General features: G+C 41.1%; 2 protein-coding genes across 4 annotated transcripts in view; one reads left to right on the top strand and one right to left on the bottom strand.

Moving 5' to 3' along the window:
- Positions 1-20,711, top strand: part of SLC25A13 (solute carrier family 25 member 13) — a 182,671-nt gene that overhangs the window by 151,724 nt on the left and 10,236 nt on the right. For all 3 annotated transcript variants that reach the window (XM_032402087.1, XM_032402088.1, XM_032402089.1), the window contains one exon: positions 14,899-15,037. In XM_032402087.1, coding sequence (XP_032257978.1) covers positions 14,899-15,037 — 139 coding nt within the window. The remainder of the gene's footprint in view (positions 1-14,898; positions 15,038-20,711) is intronic.
- Positions 6,048-14,992, bottom strand: LOC116631020. The gene has a single exon (XM_032402090.1). The coding sequence runs from the start codon at positions 10,312-10,314 to the stop codon at positions 9,337-9,339; it is 978 nt and encodes a 325-aa protein (XP_032257981.1). The 5' UTR covers positions 10,315-14,992; the 3' UTR covers positions 6,048-9,336.

Here is a 20,711-nt window from a genome sequence, read left to right on the forward strand (position 1 = left end):
GTAACCACCATGGTGCTAGTTCTCACCCTCATGCTTCTCCCACATTTGTCTTTCCTCTGGGCCTCTGTGAAAGTACCCTCATGGGTTTATTCATTTTGATTCTTGACTCCCCTAAATCTGTTGTCCCCAGAGTTGATCTATTTAAAATGTAAATCAGATTAATTGTGAGTGCACTCAACACACTTCTAATGAAAGCTGACTGTTCTGGTAGGTTTAGGATGTGGCTGTGAGGAGCCACGTCCCTGCTCAGGGTCTGGTGGGTAGAAAAAGGCAGCCATCAAGAAAACAAATCTCTGGGGGGAGGTGGGAGGGATGGCCAAACGGGTGAAGGAGAGGGGGAGGTACAGCTTCCAGGTAGGAAACGAATAAGCTACAGGGATAAAAGGCACAGCACAGGGACTAGTCTGTAATATTGTAGCAGCGTCATAAGGCGACAGATGGTGGCTACACGGTGGTGAGCACAGCACAACATATGGAGACGCTGAATCACTGTGTTGCACACCTGAAACTAATGTAACATTGTGTCAACTATACTCAAACACCCCCCCAAAAAAACCCAAAAAGACCCAAATCTCTGACATCAGGTGGTGCTAAGAACCTTGAAGAAAAAGGAGGCAGGTGAGAGTGGAGAAGGGCCAAGGCAGGATGGGATGTGGGGGAGGGGATACATTTTAATAGGATGATCACGGAAGCCTCTCGGATGAGATGATATTTGAGCAGAAACCAGAGAAAATGAGAAATAAGTGTACCCTCCAGAGACTCTGTGTCCGGCAGCTTCCTGCTGCACTTAGAATAGAGCTGTGGCTCCTTCCCTGTGGCCCCTTCTTTTCCACCCTCCATTTTGTACTCTCCTCTGCTAGTTACCCTGGCTGCCTTTCTTTTATTCAGATATTCCAAGTTCACTCCCTCTTGCTTTTCCTTCTGCCTAAAGGCTCTTCCCTTCACGTCTTAGGTCAACAGAGGCTTGCTCAGACAGCCAGGTCACTCACTGTCCTCGTGCCGTCTTCCAGTTCTGTCCAGAGCGCCCAGCACCATCTGCTGGTTTTAGATGTGGGTGTATGTGTGTCTGCTCCTTTAGAGTGTACTTCGATACCAGAGACCTACCTTGTTCACTGCTCCTTTAACCGTTTCTGGCACATAAATAGACACTTGATAAATATTTGTTGAACAAATGAGTGGCAAGCAAAAGCCAGGTGTTTCCAAGTTATAAACAAGGATATTAGAGCACAGAAAGTGAGTGAATTGGCAAGCAATGACCAAAGATTATGATACTGGGGACATCAAATGTAAAGAAAGCAGGTAATTATTCGAGAGCCTGCTTTCTCCTTTCTGGAGGCATCCATTCCTTCACCCAGCAAGCTCTGCCCTGGGTGCTAGGGATACAAACATAAATAAAAAATGCATGGTTTTATAAAAAGTTTATCTTCTCATGGGGCAGTCAGACAGGTAAAAAGATCTTTGGAATACAGCATATGTACAGTTGGGAAGGGCTGTCAGGAGTGTGCACAGGGTCCTTGGGGAGGTGGGGCTGACTCAGTGGCAAGGTCAGAAAGGCTTTCTGAAGGGGAGGTAGCCTTAAAGGATGAGTCATTGTTCACCAGTGGAAGGCAAAGACAAATGGCATGATCAGGATTGTGTTCGAAGAACGATAATTCCGTTTCAGTGTGGACATTGCCACATAGGACCTTAAGACTGAGGGTGGGTGGCTTGTTAGGAGGATCTAGGCTGGGGATAGTGGGGCGGACAGATGGCATTAACCTAAAGTAGGCTGTGACGGTGGAGATAGAGGGGATATATTTGGGGTTTTGTTTTTGTTTTTGTTTTATCAGTTTAAGATTTATATATGTTCGATACACACACACACACACACAGTATCAATGCTTTATTTTCAGTGAGAGGGGATATATTTGAAGGATGTTTGAGAATCAGTCTCACAAAGTCTTGGAAAGTGTGGCAAGGTGAAAAATAAAGGATGATTAAAAGATGACTCCCAGATTTCTGGCTTGAGCACCTGGATAGATGGTGATACCATAAATTTTAGAATTTTCTGATATTTAAGAAGCTGCAGAAACTTTACAAGACCTTCTATCTGGTGTTACCTCTCTAATTGAGATGAAAAGCCCAAAAATTTTAGGAGATTTAGCCAGGTGACTTAGTAGGCTGTCGTAGTCCCACCCCTGCCTATCTCCTGACTCCCTGTGCAGTGTTTACCTTACTCTGCCTTACTGAGTGTAGAACCAGAGCCTTGTCAGAGGGCTGGGGACCAGAAATGCTCTTTTAAAGGTCATCTGCATGTGTGAAGCTAGGAGAGTGGGTAAGATCTCCAAGCCGATGGGACACCAGTGATGCAACTTGGAGACCCGGCCTTTAGGATGCAGAAAGAAGAATAGATGGAAAAAACTAGAAGCAGCTGTCAGGTGGAGAACTGAAATGAACAGTTGTTAGTAGGAGTTGGTGGAGGGATAAAGTACAGGGGAGGGAGGAAGAGGTGAGTGGTTATCAATTGCGGCAGAGACCAGCCAGGATAAAGCCCAAGAAAAGGTCTTTGAACTTAAAGATGGAGGTCAGCAGTTATCTTTAAGAAATCAATTTAAGTAGAATGGCAGAAGTAGAAACCTATATGAGAAAATATTACCAGCAACAGACCACTCAACGTAAAGGTTTTACTGTGAAAGAAAAGAAGGGAGAGAGTACAGCAACTTGAAGAAAAAGAGTAGAAGGATGTTCAGGGAGAGAGGAGGTTGAGAGATTTATTGCGTTTTTCAATTTTGTTGTGAGAACCATAGCTATCTGTAGACGGAGAGGAAAAAGAGTCACTGAAGAGAGGATTTGAAGCATCTGAAGGTAGCAAGATCGAATATGGTGCTAGGATTTCAGGAGAGGCAGTAGAGACAGAGCCCAGGCTTAGAAGAGAGAGGGAGAGAGTAGACATGTACATGCACAGTGCACACAAGCCCATTGGAGCTCGTGCTTATTGAGTGCTTACTCTATGCCAGGCCCCGGGCTTAAAGCTCTATATTATGCCATGTCATTTAATCCTTAACTACAGCCGAGGAGGCAGATAGTAGTGTTTTTTTGTTTTTGTTTTGTTTTGGTGTTTTGTTGTTGTTGTTTTGTTTTGGTTTGGTTTTGGTTTTAGCACCAAGTTACCGCTGAGGAAAGGAAGTCTTGATGGGTTTAGGTAATTTGTCTAAGGTCACAGACCTTGTACGTAAGTAGGAGGCTGGGTTTCTAACTCAGTCCAATCTCTCTTTGAAACCTGATCTATCACATAAAGATATGTTGAGCCAGATAGGAGAGAGCACATGCTGGGATAGTTGGGGGAAGTTTGACAACAAAGTTAGATGCTGAGCATAGACCGTGAGCTGCAGTTGGCAGGTTTGCTGTCATTGTGGACAGTGAGGATGGAGGTGGGAAGAATGGAGATGGCACTAAGCATCGTGAGCCTGTGTTAGCTTAGGCCAGAGCCGTTAGATTACTGCTCTTGTGAATTGTTTTTAGTACCCAGTGCTATTTTAATATGATAGATATTCTGGGAGAATGACTCCGCTTTGCTCTGTTTTGAGTTTTTTAGAATAAGAACATGTTAGATCTTCTGTCAGCTCTTTAGATTATAGAAATTAAAATTATTTTATCCATTGTGATGCAAGAGGGCCCTTTTATTTTTTTTTTTTTAGCTCTTATATTAACCAGAATAGCAACACAAATCATACACACTGTGTCAAAAACTAGGTAACCTGACAGTGGAGCCATATTACTGTTCCAAGTGACATCTGTTTGTGTTCATTGAAAAATAACTTTGTGCCTTCCTGATAGCTTTGTCAAAAATATCTTCCAGGAAAATGAACATTTTGGACATCTTATCTCATTAAAAGGCAGAATTTTCAAAATTCACAAGAGGATATCAAATACCTTGAGGGGCCAGGTTTTATATCTAATATGGTGTGAACTTGAGAATAATATTGGAAGTTATATGATATTATCCATATTATGCTTAAAGGTTGCATAAAAAAAAAACTGGAAAGAACAGACTTTAAATCTTCCTATCCCTGTGTTTTAGGTACAGCATCTGTACAAAGAGGATAGTCATAGTACCTACATGTTCATAGGATTGTTGTCAGGATTTACGAAAATAATGCATGTAAAGGACATAGGCTAGAAATTAGCACATAGTTTGCATGATGTGTTAGTTATTAATTTTAAGTTATAGGATGTCAGCTAATGGATTCTTGCAGAAATACCTGGTTCCTTCCACTCTGCCCCAGTCCTGGGTAATTTTTGATGTTGTGTGGTCAACAGCTGTCTCCAGGTCAGGCATTCTTCTTTGGACTTTAGCAAATAAAAGGAGGCACCTTGAAAAATATTATTTTTATAAAACACTGTCCAAAGGAGTCGAGTGTACTAAAAGGGGACTAGAAAAGGTCCTTAAAAATATTAGAAAATAACTACATTGTAGACCTGAAGGTAACACTGTATGTTAACTGTATTGGAATTAAAATTTTAAAACTTCATAAAGAAAATAAAAATAAAAAATATTAGAAAATGGTCAATTTTAAATCATTTTTCCATTTGTTCACCAAATATTTGTTGAGGGCTAACACTCTACTAGGAGCTAGAGTTACAAAGATGAATATGGTATCATTGCCTTCAAAGTGACCAGCACTAAGGGAGGTGAGAGAATACAACCATATAGTGCCATAGTTCTTTAATAATTAGTGCCATAAAGGTTTTTTTGGTTTTTTGGGTTTTTTTTTTGGTTTTGTTTTGTTTTGTTTTTTAAAAGAGGGAGAGAGAGAATCCCAAGCCGACTTCATGCCCAGCATGGAGCCCAATGCAGGTCTCAATCTCACAACTTTAAGGTCATGACCTGAGCCAAAATCAAGAGTTGGACACAACCAGCTGAGCCATGCAGGCACCCCATGTTTTTTAAAAATTAATTTTAGTAGGCAAAATCGTTTTTAAAAGAAGAAAATTCAGATATAAAAAGTATATAACAATAAAATGTTGGTCTCCTAGTCCCATGTGACAGATAACCTATCTTTCCAGAGGCCAACATTTTTATCAAGTTAGTGTTTTGTTCTTTTGTTGTGAGTTTCTTTTATTTCCATTTTCTCCTGAGTGCCTGCAGGATTAATTTTAACACAACAGTTTTTTATTTTAATTAAACTTTTGGAATATAATATGCAGTCTTTCATGCTTAAAAATACTGAAAATGATGCTACTAATCCATTGCTAATGGAGCGCTCTGAATATGTTTTCTAGAAATGATAGATACATTTCTGCTAATCTGTCCTTCCATTTATCTGGTGTCTAATTGTGACTGATGTATTAATTTAAAAGGTACCCAGTTTAAGAAATGTTTTTGACTGTAAAATTAAGGAGATACACTGTGTGACAGTCAAAAATTCCCACGTGGGGTATGATCAATTTAGCAAACCAGTATAAACCTCGGATTAGGTCTTTTGCCAAATAAAAGATTGGCTCTTAGCCTGGTAAATATAGAACTCTACTGTGATTCAGGTATGAAACCATCTAGGAGTCCTACTTTAGCTGCAAGTTGTTTAAAGACTATATTAGTTATTTCCATTTTCTGCTGCAACAGGACAGTGTGCTTTTCACTGATAATGGTAATTACCTTTATATCATCACCTTTTATTGAAGATCCTTTTGCTCAGTGTTGTACTGGGTACTTTATGCTAGTCATTGGACCTATATTCTCATGTCCCTAAGAATGTTACATTTAATAGATGAGGAATTTGAGGTACAGAGATATTAAGAACTTAACAACTAAGTGGCAGAGCAGTGATCTCAGCTCAGGTTTCTGACTCCAAAGCCTGTATTCCTGTTCCTATAGTCTCCTGCCATTGGTGGGGAGTTGCAGAATTCAGATATAGATCCATATTAAGATGGTACATTTTTTTTTAAGATTTTATTTATTTGTCAGAGAGAGAGAGCATGAGTAGGGGGAGCGGCAGGCAGAGGGAGAAGCAGGCTTCTCCCTGCTGAGCAAGGGGCCCGATGTGGGCCTCAATCCCAGGCCCCTGAAATCATGACTTGAGCTTAAGGAAGACATTTAACCAACTGAGCCACCCAGACGTCCCTAAGATGCTACATTTTGACTATGTTTTTGAATACAGTCTACTACTTCCCTGAAAAGTCATTTTCTTCAAGAAGAGTTAGTTGCATGTAGAAAGGTGGAACATGAAGAGAATACCCAGCTTGACTAGGTGATCAGCCATGATGGTTGACAATGCAGAGAGTTGGCCTCCAATGAGTGTGCTTGAAGGGGATTGGAATAAAGAGCTTTTTTCTTTCTCCTTGGACTTGGAGATCTACATCAAGGAGAAAAAGTAAAAAAGGAATTATCAGGGGTGTTGCCTGTATAATATTGCAACATTTTGAAGGAAGCTTGTAAAGGGAGTGTGTCAAGGGCAAGCCAACTTGAGCATCTCCTCTTTAAGGCATTAAGTTCTCCCCATAGGGTTTCTAACCATTGGCAGATAGGATATTTGAGCTGATCATCCCATCGAAAACAACTAAAAATGTTGGGTAATATACTTTAGTATATTTTGTAAAAGCCTTTTCAAATTTAGTAATATTCAAGCCAAAATTAGGTGAGATAAGCAGAACTCTAAGGCTGGCTTTGACCTTCAAGGCATTTGCCAAACACCTAAACTTGAGCATTAATTGCTGATGTCCCAGGAGACAACCAGGCAGAGTGCTAAGTCTAAAAGAAAAGGGTAGAACTCAGGTGGGCAAGCAAGGCACTTAGGTCACAAAATGTAAGGAGGCACTTACTCTCAGATGCTGACCTTGTATTAAATAGCCCTGTTACTGAGTGCATCTCCAAGTCTCTACTTTAGGGACCACTCTTGCCTTATCCAATTCCTCCTGGTCCTGAAGAAATTCCTCTTCCATAAAGCTGGACCTCAAAGGGCTATACCCTCAGCGTAAGGGTAAAATTAAAATGCTCTCTTTTACCATTCTGGACTGTAAGGAAAATTGCTTTGGTTCTGGAGGGAGAGAGAAGGGAGAGGGGAAAACCCTCCCCTGGGAGTAATTAGGAATTCTAAGCTTGTCTCATATGGGTTTGCATGCTGAATTTATATTTCTTGGGTGATATGAAAACTCTCAAGCTGGCAAAGTCTTGCACTGATAGTACCCCCAGGCACCTGACAGAAGCAAACACAAGTTCTCTCAAAAGGATCCCACCTTCACACTTGTTATGATGAGTACTGGGTATTATATGTAAATGATGAACTACTGAACTCTACTCCTGAAACCAATATTGAACTGTATGTCAACTAACTAGAATTAAAAAAAAAAGCCCACCTTCAACCCAGACCTCAAAGAATTTTCATAGATATTGTTCCAAGGAAAATGAACAGCTCATAGTCTAAAATCTAAAGTCACACAAGGAAACAAGGCACTTTAAGAAGAGAGAGCAAAAAACAACAGGCAGCATTTTAAACCTACAAAGACTTAAAATTTCAAAATTATTAGAAACATAAATGAATGTTTTTATTTGTTTTAAAAAATTAAAAAGGGTGAAAATATTTATAATGGTTAAAATTTAAAACTGAACATTTTAAAATTCTGGCTTTAATAACAGATTAAACATAGCTGAAGAGAGAATTAGTGAACTAGAACATAAGAGAATTACTCAGAACAGAGAGACAAAGAGAGATTGAGACACAGAGGAAAGTATAAGATGGTCTAATAGGTATAAAAGAAAACCAGAAGGAAGGGAGAGATGATGTCTAAAAATTCCCTGGAACAATTAAACAGCCGTCAGTCCTGAGATTCAAGAAGCACAACAAATCGCAAGTGGGATAAATAAAAATAATCCAGACTAGACCTGTGCCAGTGAAACTGCTGAATGCCAGGGCTAAAAGACAGCTCACAGATGGCCAGAGAGAAGAGCAGGTGCCCCCCGAGGAGAATGGTTGAACTGACAACCAGCTTAAAAACTGGAACAGTAAAAGCCAGAAGACATTGGCCAGTGTTTTCAGTGTGTGGAGGAAAAACCTCTCAACCTAGAATTCTATACCCTGTAAAAATGTCTTCCAGGAACAGAGACAAAATAAAGACCTTGTTTAGACTAGCAAAACTCAAAATGCATTATCACTAACAGGCCCTTACTAAAGGAAATTCTAGAATGTACGTTAGGCGGAAGGAAAGTCCTCCAGATGACAGTTTGGAGATACAGCAAGGAATGAGGAGCAAAGAAAGTAGTAAATGTTTAGTCTAAATAGCATTGTGTGAATTTAAATATATGTATGATTGGTAATTACAATGCTTCATGTTTTTAAAGCTAGAATTAAAGTACATTACAATAAGATGGGGGGTTTATAATGTAAGTTGTATAAAATGCATGTATTATACAGGAGGAAGGTAAAGATAACAAAGTACGTATATTAGAATTTCCAGGGAATAAACACTTAGAGTAAAAACAGACTGTGAACCTTGCAAATAGATACTGGGGAGGCATCAGAAGAAACAAGACAAGAAAGGAAAGGAAAATTGAAAAAGTGGGACATGTTTTATAGATTCGTGTTGTGAAGGTGACATGCTCAGAGACTACAATTCCATGTAAAAAAAACTCTGTGCCACTTTTTGGATTTCCAGCCTGTCTAAATACAAGCATCACTGATGGCAAAGCAGCATATGATAGAACAGTAGAGGACTAGAACCAACACAGGAGTGGCATTTCCTTCAAAAAAAAAAAACCCTTGAGTCACCAAGATGCTTTGGTTAGAAGTGCAGTGAAATTAAGGAGAATCCAGTATCCTGAAAGTCCCCGGGCTAAAGAAACTAAATAATAGGTTTTGATATTTCATATTCAAATTGAAGTAATTTCAATGTCACTGATATCAAGTCTCCAGTTGTTGGCTGGGTCATTTGGTTTTAACACCAGTGACACAATCCCATAACAGGTCTTGGCACCAGTGCTATTTCTCAGCAAGATACTGAAACACCCTGTTCAAATCCCAGGCACGTGGGCCTCACTCTCCCTTGACTGGGCAGGAGAGGTGCTGCCAGACTATGTATACAAGGGTTAACTCACTTGGGAGAAACCAAGAGGAATGCTAAAGATCAAGACCTGACATGCTGCCCATTGTTTGTAGCTCCAGGATCAAAATATACAATTATACATGCCAAATAAATTCTAAACCTATAAGGTAGGAAAGGAGGGGTGGCTCTGACTACAGGTGCCAGAAGCATTAAATAACCTCCTCAGACAAGGTGCACCACTGTTGTCTTGAATGCTGCAGGTCCCTCAGTCTGGCATTTTCCCCCATGCTAGACAATGTGCATTCACTGCAGGAGTTTCTGTTAAGCCTCCGTCTCCCAGACCTGCTGGCTCCTGGTGCCCGGCCCTGACACAGAGGTGCCTTTGTGAGTGTAATTACCTTCCCCTGTATTAGAAATACTCTGTTTCGAGCTGTGGTTGCAGGTACAGCTAGAAGAAGCAGGAATTAGCATGCAAAAAGACCTGCACTGGCCCCTGACTCCTTTATCAGCAATCATTCTTAAGGCTTGTTTTTTGTTCCTCACATTGATTGGGTAGGTGTGATACCATCCAAGACGCGGAGCTTTAAAAGAAGAAAAAAGAGACGTTGGAGATAGCAGTGTGTGTGTGTGTGTGTGTGTGTGTGTGTGTGTGTGTGTGTGTCTGAGAGAGAGAGACATACAAATCCTGTTGTGTTCTGTCTTTTTTGACAATTTCATGCCTGATAGCAGTGTGTGTATGTGTGTGTGTGTGTGTGTGTGTGTGTGTGTCAGAGAGAGAGAGAGATACAAATCCTGTTGTGTTCTGTCTTTTGACAATTTCATGCCTGACAGAGCTGCCAGAGTAAACTTGAGTGGATGATTCCAGCAACTTAAGAACTGATTAAGCTCCCTTGGGCATTTCACAGTGTCCACATCAAAAAAAGCATGAGAAGCAGAAGAAATAATTCTTTTGCCACGGTGATATTGTGGCCCGCGTCTCTGAGCCTCAGTGGCCCATGCTGACTGTAGACGATTAACCGGAGGTTGAGACCAAGCCTTGAAGTTTTCCTGGACTTCTAAAATAGAATGATGACGAGAGGCCTTAGAATGATACAGAATAGGAATGGAGCCAGAGTGGAGAATTAAACTAGATTTGAGTTTTGATTCTGGTTTATTTATATATAGGTCTCCCCTGAGATGCCTTTTATTGTTCCTGTCTGTTATTAGTGGGCCTTTTGTTAAACAGGAAATAAAAAACCAATAATTTTCCCTCTTTGGAGAAAGTGCTTTAATGAATAGTAAGAGATTAGATGATTGCATTTTGCATTTATGAATTTCCCCCAAGTGATTTTACTGTGTGTATGGAGGAAATGCAGGGCTGACCAGAGAATGTCTGAGGGCAGAGTTGCCTAGAGAACCAGTGAGAAAGACTTAAGGCAGGAAAATGTGGGGATTTTCTTATAGGACAAGAACATTTAAAGATTTATTTTAGGCGGCACACACTTTGTAATTTATTAATTTTTTAATGGCCAAAGTAATCATTTCTGTGTTGCTGACGCAGGCTCTTGGGAGCATGGAATGTTGCCCTTGATTATAAAGTTGCCTGTTCAGAATGGCTGATCGCTTAGGAAAGATCAGACGTGGGGCAAGTAGATTTCAAGTCAGAAGGGTTCCGTGTTGTGATGTCGGACTGGAGAATGGGTACTCACCATGAAGTGAAGGATTTATCAAGGAATCTGGGAGAGAAACATTCTCACCGTTGGAACTTTAAAAGCCTTTTTCACATCCTGCTTCCCTTTTCATTGTGCTGGAGCCACAGGTCAGGTGTTGCCCGAGGCAGCCTGACAAATTGGCACCTGCCTTTGTGCCTTAGACCTGAAGAAAGGAGTGGGGGAAAAGAAGGGGGGAGGGGAACGTAAGAAGTTTTTTTCTCCAACCTTTTGCAACATTAGCTCTCCTTGGGAATTGGGCTTTGATGCCTGGGGTGTGAGAGAGGCCGCGGCCCGCCCTGACTCCGGAGAGTGCCGGGGGAGCCAGGGACATCCACACCTCCTCCTTCCCACCATCTTGACGTTGGTAGTGTGGGTGACACCTCCTCGGGACTTGCGTGGTTTTTCCACCGTTTATTCCTAAGCCAGCCCCTGGCCCCACAGGTTTTCTTTCTTCCTTGGCTTTTCCTTCTCCCTTTTCTCAGATAATCAGAAACCTGTGACCTCTTTCATGGTCCAGTCTTCCCTCTAACACGCATAAATTACTTGACGACATTGTGTGATTTCAGGTAGGAAAAATATATCTTCCTGATCCGTTTTTCCTTTGGTGTTTCACAGTGCAGCTCTGCTTTTTCCTTAGATTTGTTCTTTTTTGTATGTTTGCTCGCTTGTGTTTTGATCAGCCCATTTTTTCTTCTCAGGCATCAGGAATGTTTTCAAACATCTTTTTAAGCATGTTGCACCCCTTACTAGACACGTGTTCTCACGCAGATAAACGGTTTATTGCCATGATTTCAGGACAAGGGGAGCTTTCCTTCTTGGGAAACCAGCTGCTGCTTCCCGTGGCCTTACTCTTCGGTGTCACAGAGAGGTTTCTAATTTCACATCACATCTTCCCGTGGCCTTCTGATCATCTTGAAGCCACGTAAGCATCAGAGAGGCTCAGAGCTGTCTTTCTCTCCTTTTTAAAACTTTTCGTATTCCAATACAAAATCATCAACTACTTTTCCCTTAGCTCTGTTGTATCGTTCCCAACAAATTATAGATCTTTGTTTGAAAATACTAAAAGCTTGGCTTTGGTTTCTAATATATATCTCCAAGAAATGAGTTCGTTTTCCTTGTAGGAGCCTGACAGTGTATCCCAAAGCCTCTTGTTAATCTTTTTAATTGTGCGTTGTTGTTGTTGTTTCTGTGTGACTTGGCAGAGTCAAATCAGTGTCACCAGAACATGCCTTAGGCCCAACTGACAGCCACAGATTTTGCTGAGTGTTCTCTAGCCCCTGGTTCCTGGCCCCTGGGTGCTTACTCTCTGAAATAGGCAACATTGATATAGGCAGATAGAAGAGCATGAAGAAAATCAGAACAGCATTGAGAAAGTGCAGACAGTGTGGAGCTGTATGGAATTCACTCCCTGTCTGCCCTCTAGTTAAAGAATCCTCCGTGGGAAGGGTGGTATTTGGGCTTTAAATGAATGAAGAGGTGATATTCAGGGAGTTGATGTTCCCAGCTTAGCAATCATCAAGGTAGTTGCAGGGTATACCTGGACTGATCAGATGAATGGGGCATTGAGCAGCTTTACCTGAGAGGAACCAGGCTGACCAAGGAGAGGAAAATGGGAAAGTGAAGTCATTACAAAGTTTTGAGAAGGGTGAGAATACAGGGCCTAATTCACAGGACAGCTAAGACCAAAGATGGCCGTAGACTTTTGCAAACAATAAATAGAAAGGAAATTTAGGCAAAATGGCTAAGTAATGAAGGAGATGTTAAACCATACCAGTCCCTACCTTTCCACCTCCCCCCCCCCCCGCCAACAAAAAACCCACAAAACCATACACCATGAATTTAAGGAGAAGAAAAGGATAACTCAGAACCACAGAATGATGGTCTCAAGTATGGAATACTTACTAATATTACTGTTGAAGGAAATGCTCCAAAAACATTTTTGGAGTACAGCTGTAGTGGTTATCCCTGGCTGGTGAAGATTAAGCAATTTAAATTTTTAATGCTTTTCTGTATTGTCTGTGATGAGCAGTTAATATTTTATAATCAAGGGGGAGAAAACATTTTAAAGGAAAACTATTACCAGCAAAAAAATAGACTGAAGTTTGGCTCTTAGAAGTGAAGATTTGGGAGAAGAGGTTAAAAGTAAAAACTAATAGATTTAGTAAAAAGCAAGATTTGTGGGAGGAAGAATTGTATCAGCCTAAAAAATTACTCCAAAGAGATCTGTTTAGAAAGCCAATAATATGGCAGTGTTTCTTTTACTATATAGAGAGTTGTGCGTGAAGAAGATTTCACTGATCTTCATTTGAATTGGTTCTTTGGCATCTAATTTGAATATCTCCTGAACAGAGTCTGCCCTGCAGTAAAGGGCTAATGGCACTTACAGGAAGGTCTGGAGGCAAATGAGGCAAAGGAAGTAAAAATAGTGAAACAGCCAGGTGAGGGTCTTGCCCGCCCACATTAACTGATCGTAAGGGAAGGACTGGATGCTGCGCATGGGTCCTGTCATTCTCCTGTACTTTTCCCCCTTGAAAAAGTGTGTGTTGGGGGGGGGACTTGAGAGTCCTTTCCTGCGTTTTGGACCTATCTCTGGTTCTACCTCCAAGGATGTCCCCTGAGCAAGCCATTAGTGTGGCCCTTAATAAATGTGCAATTGATAGATTAATAATCATTCTGGGCATCCGTTTGTACATATATATAAAAGAAGAATTTGGGTGTGGTGGATTTTGTGGTTCTTCAGTTAGGCATTTAACAGTTTGGGGATAGACAAGTTACAGAAGTGTGGGTCGATTGGCAGTACATGATGTAGATCTGCTCCCCCCGCCCCTTTTTCTGAATATCTATACAGAATGGACAGAGGTATCTTAACACATCCATGGGCAAGTTGACTGAGGAAGAGCGAGCATGACAGAATCCAGATTCTAAGCATCTGTTCTAGTTATAGGATAGGCCAATCTAGGATGAAGTTTACTAGGATGAAACAAAGCCCTGCTTATGTTACTTACTTAAGGCAACTAATTAACTTACAGTATCCCTAGGTTAATGGCAATTTGTATTAAAAAGACTAGGGGTTTTATTACCCACAGTCTCAGTGTGAGTCAGGAGTGTAATGATGGTGTCAGAAAGCCAAAGCTATAGTAACAGATGTGTAGTGTTAGGAACTTTGACAGAATGGAGCCTAGCTTCAGGCAAAAATCCCCGAGATCCAGCATCACTCAACCTTACTAAATGTCACTGGGCTGGGCTAGATCTGTTGAATCTGGATGGAGTCGTTATTTTCTTTCAAGAATCTCTCAATTTGGTGGAAATTTTTAGGTATTAGAAATCTGTGAAAGAAATGGTATTAAATCATTAGGTGTTGAAAAGGGGTGACTTCCTTCCCATTTGGCCTGCCTAAGACACAGTATATGTCTTGTGGTTTTCATTAGAATGCTATGTTTCTGGGCACGCACCAGTTCTCAAGGTCTCCCCATGCATTATTTTGGCACCAGAAATTATTTGAAGACTTTGCTCTAGTTACTAATTGCTCTACACACAGCTCTTAAATGGGTAGGAATTATTGTAAATATTTTAAGGCTTTAGAGCAAGCATTTATCAATGTTTCATACCCTGGAGGAGAAGGGGTAAGTATGTGAATAAATTAGGGGATCCATGAACCCCTTGAAAAGGTATATAATTTTTTACGTATGTGTAATTTTTTCTGGGAAAGAGTCCAACACTTTCATCAGAGTCTCAAACAAGACAAAAAAACAAACCTCTCCCCCTGCCACCTATATAATTTGTCTACTTCCTAGTATGTAAACAGAGGAGTACCTTGGTTGTTGCTGCCCATCTTCTGAGAAGAGATACTCCCTGAAATGCCAGTGAGTGACTTGCCATCAGTAGGGATTTAAAAGGATGTTGCACGCAGAGTTCCAAAAGTGTTTAAATAGAAATCTTATCATTGGAATAAATGAGAACTATCCCCTTCTTGCTCAAACCACACAATAAGATTAGTTTTATTTTTAAAAACAGAATTCAGATTTATTACTTGCAGAATTGGGGTTATTTTTTTTCTGTTCCCCTTTCAACTTGTGAGTACAAACTTGGTCTCCTCCAGGAATATTTTGTTCTGAGGTAAGTTCCAGAAAAGCTTGATCTTCTCAATGGGATATGTGTTTCATGTGGTTTTCCTTCCTTTTCAAATGCACAGGGCGCCAAAGCATGCTTTCTGCGGGACATTCCTTTCTCGGCCATCTACTTCCCGTGCTATGCTCATGTGAAGGCTTCCTTTGCAAGTGAAGGTGGGCAGGTTAGCCCCGGAAGCCTGCTCTTGGCTGGCGCCATAGCTGGTGAGTGGCCCCCACAGAGCTCTGTTCTCCCCCGGCCCCTCCCGTGTCACTGCCCGGAAATTTTTTGCTTACAGTTCTTGAGAGGGGACTTACGAGGTGGCCGTAGATTGCTTTGAATAGATACTGAAAAGGAGAAGAAATTAATCTTCTGGCAGATTAGATTAGGCAAGCTTAATTTCTTAATTCCAGAAAAGGCTCATTAAAATATGGTGCATTTTGTGGTATTGTTAAGTAAATAAAAATTTTTAAAAAATTAATTAATTAAAAAGTTACTAAATAATAACTACTGCTTACATTCTGGACAAGCATTTATGTACTATTTCGGTTAGACGCCTTTAAGCACGAGTATTCACATTTTTAAAACCTTTCAGCTGAACCATTATCACTGTTCTGTGAAGTGAAACTATGAAACAATATAGAACTTCTAATTCATTTATTTGAGAGAGAGAGAGAGAGAGAGCACAAGCGGGTGTTGGGGCAGAGGGAGAGGGAGAAGCAGGCTCCCTGTGGAGCAGGGAGCCTGATGCAGGACTCGATCCCGGGACCCTGGGATCATGACCTGAGCCGAAGGCAGATGCTTTACCAACAGAGCCACCCAGGAGCCCCAGCAGTAGTTATTATTTAGGTAAAAATAACATAGTAGAATTAGGACGACTCAGCCTGAGGAGATACCTGATTCCTCATAGCTGTGTTACAGGAACAGGATATGTTAATTGAGCCCCAGAGGGAAATGACTCTTGTTTTCAGTGCTACAGTGAATATGTCAATAGCAAAAAAAAATATACGAAGGGGGAGGTTGGCTTCTACATCCCAATGTAAATTCCCAGAGGAAATTTGATTATGGCCACAGCAGGAATCCATTCGATCTTTGATGCTTCTTGTTCAGTGACCCTAAAGGCTCAGACACTGGATTCGCTCTCCAGGCGGTGGCAAACATTTAATGAGTTAACAAACCCTAAGGCAGTCGTGGGATGCCTGGGTCCAAATGTTTTTGATCCAGGTGTTGTTCTCCAGAGATAGGTGGCTTGAGTCTCAGGGAACAGCCCCCTGCTCTGAGAAGTTGTTTGCTGTTTTGTGGGCCCGCCTGTAGCCTGAGGAGTCCCTGAAGGCAGGCACCAAGGAGCGCCTCTTTAATTCTTCGTTAATCCCCTTTTTTCAAAGGCAGTGATGTTGGTAAATGAGGCAGAGTTGTCCTTTCCCGGCTGCTCTGGGACCTTCATCGTAGGAGGCCACTCTGCCTCTATCAGGAAATCATGATTTTGAGACTAGACTATAGAATTCCCAGTTTTAATCCCAGTGTAGCCATTGATTAACTGTGTCCTTTTGTATGTCCTTTACATGTGCATAAATGAGTATTTTTTAAACCAAAAGGTTATAATACAGTGCATTTTGTGCATTGTACAGTATAAATTACTTCCTGGAAATGAGGTAGCCTACTGGGGAGAAGTGCCGTACCACTCGGGAGTGTGTTCCGTAGGCCAGTTTCATAACCTGTCCCAAGCCTCAGCAGCTGCGGCTGTGAACGGGGACAATAACGGTACCACCTCCAGAGGGTGCCTGTGAGGACCAGGTGAGCTCGGCTGTGTGACGGCCTGCGCATCCTGCCCGGCGTACAGTCATGGTAGCCAGCATGGCACGGACTCCGAGAGTCCGTCTGCAACCTGCCCCAGAAATCAGCTGTAGAAACAGAAGATATGTGTTAGAGCTCAACGTCTAGGACTCTCTCCAAGCCGTGTTTTCCTCCCACCACAAAAATAGCACCTTTAACTCTTCCCTTAGAGAAAGATAGCCACCTAGAAGGGCTTTCATCTCCGGGTAGGAATTTCCTAAGGAATCCATGCTACCAGGGCTGTAGAAATTACTAGAGGATTTTTTTTCTCTTTTAAGGTTTATTTTCTTCCTTCTATTATTTTTATGACTAGGAAAATACTATAGCTGATTGTAAAATATTTGGAAAGTAACTGAAAGGGTAATTAAGAAAACATTATCTCTTGTTCCACGACTGTAAGATAATCCCTATTTAACATTTCTGCTCATTCATTTCTCCTTGCGTAGTTTTTAACAGAGTTATGATCCCACTGTGGAGATGGGGTTTTCACTTACTTTCAGAGCTGAAGCACTGATAGCCAGCACGGCAAGAGGCTCATGGCATATCGCTGTGGGACCAGACTAGGCAGGTTCACATTCCAGTTTCCCCACTTAGAACTGTATGATCTGCACAGGTTCTGTAACCCCTCTCTACCTGTTTCTCCATCTGCCTATGGGGTGAAGAATAGTCGTAGTCTCATAAGATTATTATAGAGATCAGTAGATGTAAGTTAATAAATGTGAAGATCCAAGAAAGTGCCTGGCATATAATATTTTTAAATGTTAGATAATAATATTATATGTCTTTTAAAACTTTATAAACCTAGTTTTTAACTGCTGCATATTTACCTAACCTTCAATCTTAGATACCTAAATTTTTTTGAAAAAAATTTAAATACATTATTTCGTAAAAACAAAAAAAACCACATATTTTTGCTTAAAGGCTTTTCCCCTCTTCTGGGACATTTTCCTTAGACAAATCAATTCTCTAAAGTGAGTTTGCTGGTAAAACGTATGACTTGTTTTTAATGCATTACCACATTATTCTTGGAAGTTGTAACTGGAACATGCTGCAATTTTAGCCCTGTGGCCATCCCAGTATCTTTCAGAGTTGTGTTTCAGATACCTTCTCTATTTGTTGTCTATGGCTGCATAACGGATTACCCCAAAACTGACCAGCTGGAAACTGCAAGCACTGATCCTCTCATAGTCTCTGTGGACTGCGAGCAGCTTATCTGAGTGCCTCTAGCTCCCCGTGTGTCATGTGGTTGCAGGCAAGGTGTCAGCCGGAGGCTCGACTGAAGGTGGAGGATTCACTTTCAAGGTGGCTCAGTCACATGGCCATTGGCAAAGAGGCCTCAGTTTCTTGCCACGCGGCCTCACTGTTGGTCACCTTGGATGTTCTTGTGACATGGTAGCTGACTTCCCCTAGAGCCAGGTCAGAGAGTGATGAAGAGACGGGGGAGAAGGGTGGGTGGAAAAAGACAGGGGAAGAAAGCAAAGAGGTAGGCTGCCGTGTCTTGCGTGACCAAGCCTTGGAAGTCACACTCCTTCATTTCCACATCATCCTGTTGGTTACATCCATCAGCCCCGTGTAACGTACAGGGAGACTGAACAGAGGCAGAGGTGTGCATATAGGAGGTAAGTCACTGAGAGTCATTTGGGAGCTGGCTGCCATGCTTTATTTTCATTTTATTGTCCATCTTCTCCTTCCCTGTAGGACAGGAAACTACAAGACAGATTGTCTTTGGTTTTGTTCTTCAAAGAACAGAGTAGCCTCAAAGCTTGATCATCTTGCATATTCCTCAAATCTGTATAAACTCTATCAGGGGAACTAAGCTACTTTCTCAATTTAATTACAGATAGCAGAAGCCAGTGGCAGACGTCATAACTAGCATTCTCATTGAAGTTAGGGATAAGACAAGGCTGTGTCTATCATCCTTGTTTTTCAGGCTTATTTTGGAGGTTCAGTCAATGTGGTAAAATAAAGAAAAAGAAGTGAGAGATATAAATTTTAGGAAGGAAGATATGAACCTATCATTATTTGCAAGTGGTTATTTAGCTTAATCCAAATAAAAATGCCTAAAAATGTATCAGAATTAATAAGTAATGTATTTTGTTACAGGATGAACATAAAATCTATATATAGTGATAATCAGGTAAGTGATGTTAGAGGGGGAAGCAGGGCAACCAGCTAGCTGCTCAGGGTCGAACCTTGCCCAGCAGGCTCAGCCAGATGGGGGAATTCAATGTGGAGAAGGGCAGAAAGACTTCTGTGTAGACACGTGTTGTGTCCAGTGCAACACTATCAAGAAGGGCAGGAGCACAGAAATGCCCACGTGTGGGCTGTTGGATGGAAGATGGGGCGGGCCCCCACATTCCCTCTGTGGATGCCAGTGAGAGCAGAGCCATTTCCTAGGGAGAAGACACACTGGCGGAGTAGGCCCAGAACCCCAGAAAGTAGGGCCGGAGAGAGCTGTGTCATTAAGAGAAGGGAGAAAAGCTTATCTCAAAATAAGCACAATGAATAGCAGCTGACCACTAACTTTATTATTATAATACAGAAATGTCTCCTTACTATTTTTGTGTATTTTTATATAAATTATAATTTTAGATTTAAGTTGCTCTCCTACATAGAGTACATACAATTTTTGTTGAACAATTGTATTATAAATAAGATGGATCTGGGATTACATTAATATGATCATGCTTTCTATATTTTGATAGTAATTTGTTATTCAGTAAGTCCTATCTTTTTCTAAAAATTCTATTTGACCTGAAGTTAGATTATACTTTAGCAGTATTTTCACAGAGGTGGTTGTTGAGATCTCAAAACCTAGAGAATACTGATTTTTTTTTTTTTTTTAGATTTATGTATCTGGTTGTAAACTGGGACTATCTTTAAATTACTGGGAACATCTCCAGTATTTCACAGGGTAGAGTAAGCCTAACTGATACTTGAATTTATGTTCATTGACCGACATGCCTTCGTGTGTCAGAAGGTGAGAGCTGAAGCAGGGAGCCTGAAATTAAGAAACTAAGTTTTAATTCCCTGTGATGAACGTGTTGCTTTTTGATGCACGAAGGGCGTTTCAGTATGGCTTATGGATAATCTCAAATAAAGCATATCTAGTACTTTTCAATTTTTAGAGCTTCGTCATACCACGTGATTTTAATTGTCACGATGAGATAAAGAATAAGTCAACTTAGACTGTTACAATTCGGGAGTATCTTTCAAAGCTGTTCAGTACACAGACATGGAATTACTAAATATGTGGGACTGTCAGGACGCTTTTGCAAACATATTAAAAGGATTAAGTTAGGAGAGAAGTAGTATTGACACAAATTTGTTAAATGATGTGGACATAAAGTTAAGATAACTTAAAATAAGCAATTCTTAGATCCTTAAAAAAAAAAAAGTAATGGGAGATTGAATCAAAGTGATAGACCGAGCATATTCATCCATCTCTCCTCTTGTCCCAAATATCTGAAAATGTCAGAAAATACATTTTTTTATATTCAGTTAGCCAACATATAGTACATCATTAGTTTCTGATGTAGTGTTCAGTGATTCATTAGTTACATATAACCCCAGTGCTCATCACAGAACGTGCCCTCCTCTGAAAATACATTTTTTAAAACTCCTGTTGTCACTAGAAAATGTTAGCTCCAGCCCTCAGAAGGCAGGAAACAGAAGCATGCTGAGTCTGAAACTGGACTGGAGGGTGCCACAACCCAGGACGCTGGCGGGAGAAACTGCTCTTAATTTAAGAACAGAACAGGGGAATTTTAAATTCTGAGTGAGTAATAGACTACCAAGAGTAGGGGAGGCCTGAAGGCAAATCTGTAACAGGAGTTAAAGAGCTGCCTTCAAGGCAGGAAGGTGGGGCTTTGTCCTCCCTGCTCCTTTTTGTCTGGAGCTTCAGGCAACACTTAAATCCAGACCATGAAAGCCCAGAGCTGTTTCCCAAAGAGAGGCATCGCCTTCCTGGAGAGGGCAATGTAAGGAACTGAAGGAAAGTAGGGTAAGGCTTAAGGTTCCAGATCTTCACCCCAGATGGCAAAAATAAAGAAAGAAGGAAATGAA

The sequence above is a fragment of the Phoca vitulina genome, unplaced genomic scaffold (genome assembly GCF_004348235.1).
Source record: "Phoca vitulina isolate PV1807 unplaced genomic scaffold, GSC_HSeal_1.0 scaffold4, whole genome shotgun sequence".
NCBI lineage: Eukaryota > Metazoa > Chordata > Mammalia > Carnivora > Phocidae > Phoca > Phoca vitulina.